This window comes from Branchiostoma floridae, chromosome 19 (assembly GCF_000003815.2).
Source record: "Branchiostoma floridae strain S238N-H82 chromosome 19, Bfl_VNyyK, whole genome shotgun sequence".
Classification (NCBI taxonomy): domain Eukaryota; kingdom Metazoa; phylum Chordata; class Leptocardii; order Amphioxiformes; family Branchiostomatidae; genus Branchiostoma; species Branchiostoma floridae.
In genome coordinates this window covers 2,424,601-2,437,675 of record NC_049997.1, presented here as the reverse complement: position 1 = coordinate 2,437,675, position 13,075 = coordinate 2,424,601, and the positions used below count along the sequence as shown (strand labels likewise).

The 13,075-nt window shown below is 41.9% G+C and overlaps 2 protein-coding genes across 3 annotated transcripts in view; both read left to right on the top strand.

The window, feature by feature from the left end:
• Positions 1–10,535, top strand: part of LOC118406743 (synaptotagmin-12-like) — a 75,788-nt gene extending 65,253 nt beyond the window's left edge. For both annotated transcript variants that reach the window (XM_035807042.1, XM_035807043.1), the window contains exons 7-9: positions 4,528–4,648; positions 7,256–7,389; positions 8,262–10,535. In XM_035807042.1, coding sequence (XP_035662935.1) covers positions 4,528–4,648; positions 7,256–7,389; positions 8,262–8,432 — 426 coding nt within the window. In that variant the 3' untranslated portion in view covers positions 8,433–10,535. The remainder of the gene's footprint in view (positions 1–4,527; positions 4,649–7,255; positions 7,390–8,261) is intronic.
• A 1,049-nt stretch (positions 10,536–11,584) lies between these two features.
• Positions 11,585–12,955, top strand: LOC118407061 (trace amine-associated receptor 5-like). The gene has a single exon (XM_035807479.1). The coding sequence runs from the start codon at positions 11,585–11,587 to the stop codon at positions 12,953–12,955; it is 1,371 nt and encodes a 456-aa protein (XP_035663372.1).
• Positions 12,956–13,075: the final 120 nt, after the last annotated feature.

The following is a 13,075-nucleotide window of genomic DNA, read 5'->3' as shown; positions in this document are numbered from 1 at the left end:
GTGTTGAGTAACGGTGTCTAATTGTTGGTGATCGCGTTACAATTTGAAAAGACATTAAAACTGCTCGGCTGAAACAATCCCAAACACATTTACGTCACCGGAAATGCCATATCCGTCTCTGTGGCGTTCCGTAGACGTCATCGCGAACGGTGCGGGGTCGAATCTCGTGCTACCTTCAGTTCAGTCAACATTGACACTTGAATAGAAAGGCTACCTCGGAGACCAAAAAAAACACGGCTCACTTCTGTCGACTTGTTGCAACGCATGGACGGTTTGCACTTGGATGTTCTCCTTGCCGGTGTCGCTGAAAAGATCAGGGATATACTTCTCTGTACAACTGTGGTACGACTTAACATTCTTTGCGTCCTGTATAGTACTAGTATATTCTCAAGTTATAGACTACCTTAATCTGTTGACCGCGTTCTAAATGCCATGTTACAAGTGGAATGGGCACTGGTCATATGTTAAAGGCAACCCAAGCAATATTATCCCGAGTCAGGGTTGTAGAACTTCTCTTATCAAAGTCAATTTGGGGGGCACTTTTCTACACAATAAGATGAAGCAACTCTATTTCGTTCCATAACGACATTCAAGGAGCGAATATTCAATGCCACAGTGGCACGAGGACGCCGTGAAGTCTAATTTTTGTGGGTTACGATATTTAGAGAATTCTAGAGCGGCTTGTTTCTGCGCCGTTTTTAATTGCTCAACGTATGAAAGAATGAAGTAATGTGGGAATGTAGTGTATTAGATATTAATTTCATACAGATTGCCTTATCCACATGAGTTCCACTTTTAAATCCTCTTATATTGCTTAGGTTACAAGTACTATATACAAAAAAGAGCTCATAGTTTAGCTCATTCTTAATATTCGTTATGTAATGTAAGGAAATTGTATTCATTTTCTCTACGTCTCGACTAAAATTAAACAAAAATACTCTTCATCATCTAAAACTAATTGTTGAAAATGAAAGAGCTTTCCGTAATAATTGCTTGGATACGCGTTGTTGTCGCCTTGCTTACGAGCTATTAGTTATTCATGAAGCGGTAAAATATGAAATTAAGTAGTTTCGGAGGGCGGAGGCCGTGTTTGCATCCTGGGTGGATAATCTTTGTACTTACTACATCAAATACTTTACTACTTTACCGTCGGGAAATAAGTGGAGCACAGTATTACGCTTTACAACAGTGAAGCACGCGCACATCAAGTACATTCGATACACCTTGATCTCCTTGGACATCCCTTGGCAAACTATCCCTTCGCACGAGATCGCACCTGATATGCCCGTTAGTTTGTAACCTGCGTCATTCAAACATGGAGGCACCCATACATGTCGGCATAGCTTCGTGTTAGGTGTTTTTCTGCAACGTGACTTGCATAAGCTCCGTCCAAGTCTTAACGGCTCTCCCGCTGAGAAAAACTGCTGCAACCATCGCTGGATGGTGGTCAAGACTTCCGGGAGAGCTTCACTTTTATTCCGCGTGTTGCACCGAGTCATGCACGGCGAATATCAATTCTCGCCGCCTCCTGGGAGCAGCTCTATCTGATTCGGAGACTCAAGCCGTGAGCGCGGCGTCTCAAGCACGAGAGCGAAAGTGTGGCTAGGAAATCTTCTGGAGATGAGTTCTTGATCCAAGGAGAAGCTGTCTGATTCCACGGACAACATAATAAGAGAGCCTCCCCTTCCTCTGGGTATTTGTGGTGATTCGGTGACATCCAAGCGCACACAAATTGTTTTCCCTGCATCTTCGTGACGCGCGGACATACCAGCAACAGTTGGCACTCCGTACGGTTGCCGCTAGCTTCATAACGTATTCACCGCTCTTTCCGCCCACGGGTTTTTCGGAACGTAACCCTTGTGAAATATTCCCCCATGGAAGCCAGGAATTCCGGAGGATGGATGGAGTAGGACTGGGGCTTACCTTCGCCGGAGTTGCCGAGAAAATTGTGGACATCCTGCTCTGCGCGTCTGTGGTATTGGTTACAAATCTCCTGTATTTTGACAGACAGGCCTGTAACGTTACCGTGTTAAATCGCTAGCCGTCTGTACTATGTGCTTGTCAATACATTCTATGAGTGCAAAAGGGGCTAGCATTACAAAGAAGCACCTCCTGAATAGTATCCATAGGTTTGAATCGATATCAACTGTTAAGTAACGGTTGTATTTTTGAATTGTTGATGTGTGCTGTCCTTGGTGCTAAAATGGTTGTAGTTGGTTTTCCAATGTTTGATAAGCGGGCATTCAGCTGTTTCGTCCTATTCATTCACTTGGCATGTTTCATTTGCTTTCATTTGAACCAACAGTCGTACTCTGGGTTCGCATTCTCATTACTTTAGACTTTGTATTCTATCTATATATAGTATGGTGGGAGTCTTTGCAATTCAACAGGTTGCAGCGAAATGCGAGCTGGCGACTTTCTCGTCTATTCCGTGCACGTATCAGTAATTCCGTGCTACAGAATCTGGCAACGTTGGAGACCATGTAGGGACGTGATGTTCATTCGTTGACTTAGTGAGATAATAGTTTATGCCCATCTTCTTTTCAACCTAAATTTAGAATATTACCCGTTGAATGACTAAAGAGCGAAAAGTCATTCACGGCTATATGAATGAAAATACTGGTTAACAGTAGAAAGCAAAGAAGTGAATTGTCAGAAAATAGACCAGATGATTCACTTTATAGTTAGGAAGCATTTCGGCCAACAAACAAAACCATATCCAGTTGCTTGAGTAATTTTTGGCGTATCTTATTACCTGGATGTCTAACCTACATCGCCGTAGTGTGTAGAATTCTATTTGTACTTCTAGACCTGTACGTTACCACCACCATTCAATTCGATGTTTTAGAGGAAACGCAAAAGCCTAGACGAAAAGGTTGCATAAAGTACGTATATTCCCAGAGTTTTTCAGCTCACTTAGTTGTAACGGCACCATAGAAAAAAACTTAGACATGACGTGTTTTGCTCCTTTGAAAGCATTTCTATGTGTCTTCGACCTCCAATTTAGTCTTGGCACGACCTAATGTTGCCGACCGCGGTGTGAACTGGAATGATAATAGCTGCGAAATGAAATGATGATGGTTGTAAATGGACTCAGCAAAACCTCTTACCAAACTAGTACAGCTCCTCCCGGAATATGTGTAGGCGGCGGCTGACTTGTTCGACCTTGTATGGTAACCATGTCGAGTAAGCTACTATGTATAATGGCCTTCCTTTATGATGCCAGTAAGTGCCTGTTTGCATCGTCTACGGTTTTTGATGGATGTTATTTTCCCGCCTTTTGCCTTGGCCAAGAATAGTTTGTTTTCCTACTGCGTTTGATTGATAATGACATCTTTATTGTTACGTTCCTGTATTGAACAGTATCGAATGGATTTATTTATAGTTTATAGGTTTTGGACCACCAAGGCGGAAGCGATTAACAACATTTTAGATGAATGAACAGATGGAAGTATTATTGTAGGTGGTTACGATTGTGTTGAGTAAAAATGGATATTATTTTCCCGCTTTTTGCGTGGGCCAAGAATAGTTTGCTTTTTTACGGCTTTTGATTGATAATGGCAGGTTTACTGTTAAATGCCTTTATTGAACAGTATCAAATGTATTTATGTATAGTTTATAGGTTTTGGACCACCAAGGCGGAAGCGATTAACAACATTTTAGATAGAATAAATGGAAGTATGCTTGGAGGTTGGTTACGATGGTGTTTCATGGATGCCCTCCAGTATTACTCTCTAAAACTTGTTATGGGTGTTAACTTCAGGGTCTCTGGGGGTAATTTTAGTTGCGTAGGTGTGGTCATTAGTAGCACAGTCCCTCCATCAAAAGCATCGAGCCTGGTGTTGAGGTGGAAGTGACCATCGCTGATGCATAGAGCAACACTGGAACCAGCATCAACAACTACAACCAGTCTTGTCCAATAAAACTATATGCTGTAAAAAGAATTAGTAGTTTACCATGGAGCATTACTGTCCAAGTTAATGAATTGGTGGAAGTTCAAAGTGTGACATCTTGGAGTCCAGTTCAAAGGTGGAGGCCACAAGCTTTTTACTCCCTTTTTGTTTTGTCGTCCATGTATAGTAGAAAATTTATTTGCAAGTCCATACCCACAGGCTAATTGCGTACGTTGTAGAAACGTAGGACAATGATTTGGGGCTCGCCTTTTCAATGATTTGGGGCTCTGTGATTCTAAATTTAGATGAAAATTGGTCATTCGTGAGGGCGGGAAAGTCGGGGAAGGTAGTAACTTCTCTAAACAATGTGGTTCCTACGTCATGATCCAAATGTTTTATGTATCTTTATACACTTGACTAGGTAAGGTATATCTTAAGTTTGAAATATATATATATATATATAATAACTGAGCTAGAAGTGTACACTGTTTCTTAAAGCAAGATTCAAGACTGACACTTATTCAAGTTCTTGTTGTTCTGTGAATTGGCTCCTCTGGACGACCAGACTTCAAGGAAACATTTCGCTTGTATCTTGCAGTTTTGCAAATTTCCAATGTTTTCTCCTTTTTTTCAGAAACCCGCGGAATTCGGCGACATCCTGTTTTCCATCAGCTACCTACCTACCGCAGAACGGCTAACTGTCGTGATCGTGAAGTGTCGTAATCTGGTGTGGGTGGACGAGAAGGACGATGCCGGTTTGTATTTCATTTTTTCATAGTTACCTCATGTTTGTTTCATGTACCCTCTAGTTATATTTATATCTAACGTCAGTTCACCTTTGTCAATAGGGTAACCTATATCCGTTGTATATACAAATAGGGCATTTGGGGATTGTTAAGTTTCAACATCATTGAAAAGGTTAACATTTGACACCCACGTCGTTGACCTGAAATCTCTAAATACCCAATTTTTTAAAAACTCCGAATCTAGGTTACCCCACGGATTAAAGTGACCTAGCGTTATATCACATTCTCCTACCAACATCACAAAAATTTCTCGAAACATCAGACGAAGCCAACGTCTTACGCCACAGCTTCTTCTACATTCCAATCTATAATAGAATCTATATCTACGCATAGACATGCGCCAACGTCTACAGCTTCACTTGTATCAAAGGAACGTTTATCTCTACACATATCACGAAGCCAAGCCGAGAGAGAGAAAGAGATCTACAAATAGGCATACCCATATCCTAAGCTACATATCTACGTATCTCTACACATATGCCAATAGCCACAGTGATATCTACCTTCGTCCAAATTTTTAACGAGATCTACATATGTTTGCCTAGGATAATACATTTGTACAGTCTTTATCTATATTTTATCAAAATGGTTACCCTATCTCTTTACGGATCATAATACATTATACTATATTTACCACACCCATGCCCATATGCATATACCAAACAACACATCTAAATCTACACCCACACCTAGGCTTCCATGCACAGCATCAAATGCATCCTTTGAGTTCTTTTCCACGCTTTCGGTCACTTAATCGCTGACTTGATACCGCTATCGGACCATTCCTGCTAAAACGCACATCTCAGAATTAGAATTAATGGCCACGCCACCCACGCAGTTTTAGCACCCACTAACTCGCTCATCAGGCCACACCAAGTAAATATTATGGATGACATGCCATGCAGATTGCAAAAATAATGAGATAGCGCGAAAAAAGATTTGAAGTGACAAAACGTGGCTAAATAACAAGGCATTCATTCCTGTATTAAAGAAGTGAACTAGTGTAGTAAGAGTGATACTAGTGTGGTACACTGGTATCACTTGCCAAGCTGGCTTTCATGTTGGGGCACTTTTACAACTATCCAACAAGTTTCACTTCTGCAACTATTGTCATGACTACCTCCCTAGTGTCACTTTTACAAATGTGATTATTCAACGCAACATGTGACCATCCCCGAAGAGAATTTTTTTCCAGAAATCAGGCGGAAATTTATGAGCGCGCTGATGTCATCCATAAGCTTACTTACTGTGGCCTTATATAGGTTTTCTAAACATTGACGGCACACAAACCATCAAGTTGCCACACACCGCATCCAAATGTGATGCACGGGACCTCGATGTTGAATTGATGGGACCTCTGTGTTGAATCTGATCATCAAAACGCCTTCTATTTTATGTCATCGCCTATCTTATCCATATTCCAGCCTAGAGAAACATTTCAGAGTTCTTTTTAGGTTGCTTGCACGTTTATCTACGAAATGGATCTTACGTAAATTGACTATTGACGTCAAGAAAGTCCCCTTTTCTTCAGGGCTATGTATTTATTCATTTAGAATCCGTTCCTTTCTTCAAAAGTAAGCCTTTTAGGAGCTGTAATTGTTCGTCAGAAAGTTCGATAGAAGTCCAGATTATGGCAGATATCGACACACCAGTGACGTCAAGAAAGTTCCTTTTCTGGGCTACTAGTATGTACTGTATTCATTCATTTAGGATCCTTCCTTCAAAAGTAAGCCTGTAAGAAGACGAACTCTCTCGTCAGAAAGTTCGATAGAAGTCCAGATACACTGATAACGCGAGAGTGACGGAAGGTGGGCGATAATGTCAAACGGAAAATGCATCACTTATCTCAGCCTCCCACAAGTCTCTAATTACCTTGTGTCCATTTCGGTCGCCCACCTTCTCTGTAATTAACCCAATTAGCTTGTTTTTTGACCATTTCTCTTGGAACTAGTACTCGGCGCTTGGCTGGAATTAACGACGCTACCCTTGGGTATTTTTCCTTTAATCTAGAAAGCTCAACTTCGATTATTATCTGTACGGAAGCGGTGACATTTAAGATTAATTACTTTCATTAATTTTGCACTTTATCGTGTCCCCAGGTCGTTAATCTAAGTACAAAATATCACGGTGACGACGTGATGTTTATATGATGGCAGTTTCAAGTGTTGAGCGAGATTGGGTTATATATCTAACTAGGAGCTTTTTTATATATCATAAAAGTCGTAAGTTTGTACATTGGAGGTAACACGCGCTCGCGCTATATAGTGATTTCTCATATTGTTGATCTGAATATTTATGCATTTAATTTTGAGTGAGTGAGTGAGTGAGTGAGTGAGTGAGTGAGTGAGTGAGTGAGTGAGTGAGTGAGTGAGTGAGTGAGTGAGTGAGTGAGTGAGTGAGTGAGTGAGTGAGTGAGAGTGAGAAAAATAAGTGTAAAGTACATTTCCCAAAGGCGCCACACTAGGGCCTACTATGGATTCTAACCCAGAACTTCTAGATTTGAACAATTATAGTTGAACAGCCCTTAACACAAGGCACCTTTCCATCTTCCCACAGATCCCTTTGTCAAGGTGTACCTGCTGCAGAACGGGAAGAAGATCAGTAAGAAGAAGACGTCGGTCAAGAGAAGCGAGCGCTGCCCCATCTACAACGAGGCCATGATCTTCAACGTCCCTGCTAATGCACTTCAGGTAAGAACCGCTAGGGTATCCGTTTGTTCTATCTGCCTATGATAGTGCAGAACATTATGGAAAAGGTATACGCTAAATAGCAATTACTTAAGCAATGGGATTATGATTTTGGAAAGTAAATCCCATTTTCCAAAACCATATCCAGTTGTTTGAGTTAATTCCAGTTCTGGCGGCCATGTTGGATTTCCGGTGTCATCCGGGGTCATGACACCAGAACGAGGCTGCAGGTGGTGGAAGTTGGGCATTCTACTGTATAGGCTGTATTGCAGTAGCCTGGAATCCAGCCGTATTGTGCTTGGGTCGCTCCCCTGAGGTACGCTTCCAGCCAATTCGCACAGGAAGCAGAGCGACCAAAGCACAACACGGCTGGATTCCAGGCTAGTATTGCAGACATAATTATGCCATCTACGGGAGTGCATTTCACACCTCTAAGGTTAAATACGTCACAATACATGCCTGTTATCTGTAGAAAATATTATTTTGGACATTTGAGCATGATTTTGGTGAAATTGTTTATTCATTTCTCACATTTTTTTAGCTAATCCAACATAACTGGAACTAACTCTATTGCTAGTTGGCGTATCTTATTGCCTGGATGTCTATCCTTCATCGACGTATTATGGAAAATGATGTTGGAGTTTTTTTTCACACAATCAGTTAAGTCTCACCTACTTACGTTTCGGTGTCTATCAGACGTCTTCCTTGGAGATTCTGGGGGGGGGGGGGGGGGGGGATAAACCATGTGTATTGGATTGTGAAGCAGCTCTTTAGGAGCTTCTCTTAGCTCCTTCACGCATTGAAGGTAGGTACATTGGTAAGTGTTGAAAGACTGCGGTGAGACAAAAGTTGATTTTTTTTTCATTTTCTTGCAGACCATCAGCCTCCGTATCACCGTTTCGGAACACACCCTGGAAGGGAAGACTCCAAGCATCGGTCACGTGATAGTGGGTCCAGCCTCGTCGGGTCTCGCGTTATCGCACTGGAACCAGATGATGACGTCACTAAGAAAGCCCGTTGCGATGTGGCATCCGCTCAGAAAATAATGTCGTCATTGAGCGCATCGTAAGGCAAGGTTTAGCTCCAGTTTTGTCATCTTATCCGGCTTTGTGCGATGTAACGGTGTCGTCATGGAAACCGACCATTACGTGATTTTTGAACGGAATTTCGTCATCAAAAGTTGTGTCCGTATAACGTGTCACGTCACTAGAAATTGCCGTGGACGTCATCAACCTTGCCCGGATTCTGCGCCTTCGTGAACGTTACCAGACGTAGTTATAACCGGACTTAACGTGAACGTCAAACTGTGTACGTGAACTGATGACGTGGGTCTACGCACGAGTTTTTGATGTGACGTTACCACTTCTTGTGCACAAGTGAATGTGACATATGCACCTCATAGCACCCCAGAGAATCACAAAGTGCAATGCTGCAATAGAGTAATCAGAGTTACTATCATAGTCAAAATATCTATTCTTTGTTTTCTCGTCTGTGATATCTAGCTGTATGACCTTCCTTGTAAATAGCTCGTAAAAGTCTACTGAAAAAGCACAAGGTCTTTGAAGTACTATAACAATTAAGAAGAAACTTTTCAGACATTGGTATGATGACAACTTCGGAAACTCGCCTCTGTTGCATTTGTAAGTATCTGACATATTGCTAGCAATGTAACTGGCGTACATTGGTTTGTCGAAATCACAATGAGCTTCTTGATGCACAATTATACGGTACCAGTATAGCCCTTCTGTTATGAACTGCAGGGGAAAGCCACAAAGTAACATTTTGTTTCCAAACGCCATTGTTTAGTCGTTATCTGAAAGGCAGGACAGAAAAGATAAACAGACTCTTCCCATACTATTGAGTGTAATATCAAATCAAACATTCGAACAGTTACGTGTACGTATATTGACAGAGACGTCTAAACAATACTTGTGACGATGTCGTCATTATAAGATTGATTGTATGCGATACGAAATTCCAATGCTGTGTTCTAACTTGTACTCACTATACAAAGAAACTTCTAACAGTGAAGGAAGGTTGCTAGATCCTGATTCATTTCATAACAATGCAGAGTATAAAACATGTTAATGGTGGAAATCTAAGCTCTCGAAGTTCAATCCTCAAGGTATATTTTCTCTAAAGCCCTGGAATGATGCAAGTGTACGAGTTTTCTATCTCGGATTTAAGTAACCGAGCCGAAAAGCCATTCCAAGTTTTCCTAAAGCGATTAAGAAATTGTAACCAATGTACAAGTTTGTACAATGTAACCTATAACAAGTTTGCAAGTTGTGACAGACGCGTATGTGAAGTTTTATAAACCTGACTAGAAACCAATTGTTGTATCGTGTAATGCATAAGGTATGGAGCATTGCAGCAACAGAAAAGTACCAATCCCTTATCTATCCGTCCACTAGTACTAGAAAATGAACTTGCATTTGCGTTTTGATTGTGTTGGATGTAATGGCGAGAGTGAAACGACATCTAGCGGATGTTGTGTAAACTGTAGTTGCTCATCCCCATACTGTACAGTTCTTGTAACCTTGAGTGTGGAAGAACAATTCAAGAACTCAACTGTGGAATATGTAACGTGTAGAGATTTGTAATGTTCAAAATAGGCCTAATTGGCTTCCTTCTTATTGAATCTTTGAGATTTCATAGTTTTTATGAAATTTGCAACATAATTTCTAGTATATTTGCACCAAGAATAGACGAAGTGACATAACATACATGGAGCAAGATTATTGGAATTCAATCATCAGATTTTATAGGATAAATGAGAGTCTTTTGTTTGTTCTGTTATTTACTAAAGGTGTACGTTACGCACACGTATTGACATGAGTTTATATCTCAACTACAAGTTCGGAGACGAATAACCGGGTATTTCTTACAAACCAGCATGAAGCTCGCTTCTACTGAATGTGTAGTGACTGTGACGATACGATCTCCACAACGTGTATTTATATCGCAAAAGGAACATCCTATTTTCGTGAAGAAACAGAGATGAATCTATCTATCCTAGAGAAAAACTACTATTGTATTACCATTGTGAACGTATGGAAACTTACATATAAATTGGTGTAACATATATGTATATCTATATTGTAAATTGTGTTTGTCAAATAAATGTTAAGAGTAATCATCAAGTCAAAGTTCGTTGTCCAGTTATTGAATGAATTTTTGTCTCTTTATATTCATAAGAACATATTCAAAGGCCCTGAATGACAATCAGAGCAAAAATAACATATAGATATCATATAATATCATACGCTTCACAGCCTTGTAGCCTGTTAGTATTAGCTGTGATAATATTATACTAAACAAACGTCAAATTGCACAGGTTTGAACTTTTTACTTTTCAGGAATGGAAGAAATACACGAAGCTAACAAAAGATTTGACTATTTCTAACCGCCTTACTACATTTATTAACCTCTGGACGTAAGAAATGGTATTTAAGACAGAAATATACCTACGTTAACAACACATCAGGCTTTAAGTCATTGAACACAGACATATAATTCACATGCATTAAGAATGGGTCTACCGAAAGTGCGAAAGGAACTATCCGTTTCTATCCGTTCCTTTTCGCACTTTCGGTGCTTTCCTTTTCGTTATGTTTCTTACGTATCCGTTCCTTTTCGCTCCTTTTCGTTACATTTCGCTCCTTTCCGTTCCTTTTCGTTTCTGTTTGCTCATTTTCGTTCCACTTCGCACTTTCGGTATACCGTTAAGAAAGACCTTTATGACTTGTAAAAACACATAAGGATAAATTTACACGCATCACACGAGGTGCCCACGTGCTAATTGGCTCGCCCATCGTAGCCCTCCGTAGTAGAGCCACCTGCGTCGATGAACACTCCACTTTTGTTCGTAATGAGTCGCTTGTAGTGCCTTGTTATATCATATTTTGGTCTAATAGACTCCGAAAGCCTCATCTATAAAGGTTGCTGATTACAGCAATTATTGATAGCTTCATGCAAAGGCCTGGGAGTGAATGCCTTCGACATCATAGGCGACGCTTGCTACACAATAGCTCTTTCGAACAACATGTTTTTCTCTAAGATACCACGTTTCACCCCCTCCAAAAATAGGCTGTCTCCAGTCGGTGCAATTAAGTATATTGTTGCTTCAGTTGTGAGCACAGCTTACCAGAAAGAGGTGCACACTTCTAGACTGTTTTCGTGCTAGTTGATTATAGACATGGAAGGAGAAACCTATGGTTCGTCAGTCAAAACCATTGGTTCGTCAGTCAAAACCAATGGTTCGTCAGTCAAAACCAATGGTTCGTCAGTCAAAACCAATGGTTCGCCAGAAGATGATATCAACCATATTTATCTATCCATCGGCTCAACATTTCGCGATCTTCAGACGACCTACCTCATCATCAGCCTGGTACTGTCGGTGGGATGCGGACTGCTTCTCCTTTTCTTGGTCTGGAAAAAAGACTATCTGCAAAAGCCGAGCCATTTCCTTCGGTGTAACCTAGCTGTGGATGACATCATCTTCACCAGTTGCTTGATTCCCGTCCGTATCTACGCAATTTTCCAGCAAGACATCAACGGGGAAGATCTGTGGTCAGCGGCTAAACTTCTGGTAGCTCCACCATGTCTGCTATCCATGTTTGGTACGTACCTCATGATGGCGGTAGATCTGTACTACTTTGTGTGCGAACCCCTACACTACCATGACAAAGTTACCACCAAACGCGTGGTTGTGGGCATCGCGACGATTAGGACACTCTCCTTTTTATTCGGACTAGCGCCTGTGGTTTTCTTCGGAGTGCCACAATTCGACCAAGCTGTGAACAGTGCCTCCTCATTTGTCATTTTCAGAAACATTGGCTTGGTCGTCTTCTTACTCGTCGCTCTCTCAATCCCCTTGCTGTACTACCAAGTCATCAAGGAAGCCAGGAGACAACAGGAAAGGGATGAGAACCGAGACTTGTGGGTTTTCCAGACCAAGGCATTCAAGATGATGGTACCACACGCTATTGTACTGACTGTTTCCGTGGCCACTTCCATTTTCCAGGTAGCCATGGCACGCGCGTTAATCAGTGATGAAGAACAAACGTTACCATATGCATTGATTGTTGCTGATCATGTGGCCATCCTCTTGTTCCTGACGGTATCATCTATTGCCAACCCCATCATCTACAGCTTTCGGCTCCCGGACTTCCGTCGAGCCTGTAAGGAGCTGTGTGGACTGCCGACCAACACCCCACCTGCGGTACCGGCACGGCGGCATGGGGACATGGAGATGGCCGTCATCACCGGTTCTGGGCAAGGCGCGCAGGTCACAGAGATGACACCAGCTCCAACCTCTGCAGAAAAGTTCACCAAGGAGGACGTACATTCACAAAATCAAACAACACGTGCAAACACGAGTCCGGGACGACCGCCTGGTACAAAATACCGTGGCTGTGCGACTAGTACCGCTTACCAACGACCATCCCAGTTCACAGTACGGGCAGATGTGCATGCTGAACCAACACCATGTTCCGGACAGGATATAGCGGGGACTCTTCCAGGACAACTGCACTTGGACGCAGATTCGGGAGACGTCGCTATGTAGCAACCCTGGGCACAGAGACCGACAAGGCAACAGTTTGGCACACTATGGGCCAGCTTGCTTCAGAGCACCCACCTACTCGTCGGAAGTCGGCATGGCACGAAGGTACAAGCAAGGAAACAA

Excerpts from the sequence above, each read along its gene's own strand:
- LOC118407061 (XM_035807479.1), top strand. The coding sequence starts at position 11,585 with ATGGAAGGAGAAACCTATGGTTCGTCAGTCAAAACCATTGGTTCGTCA.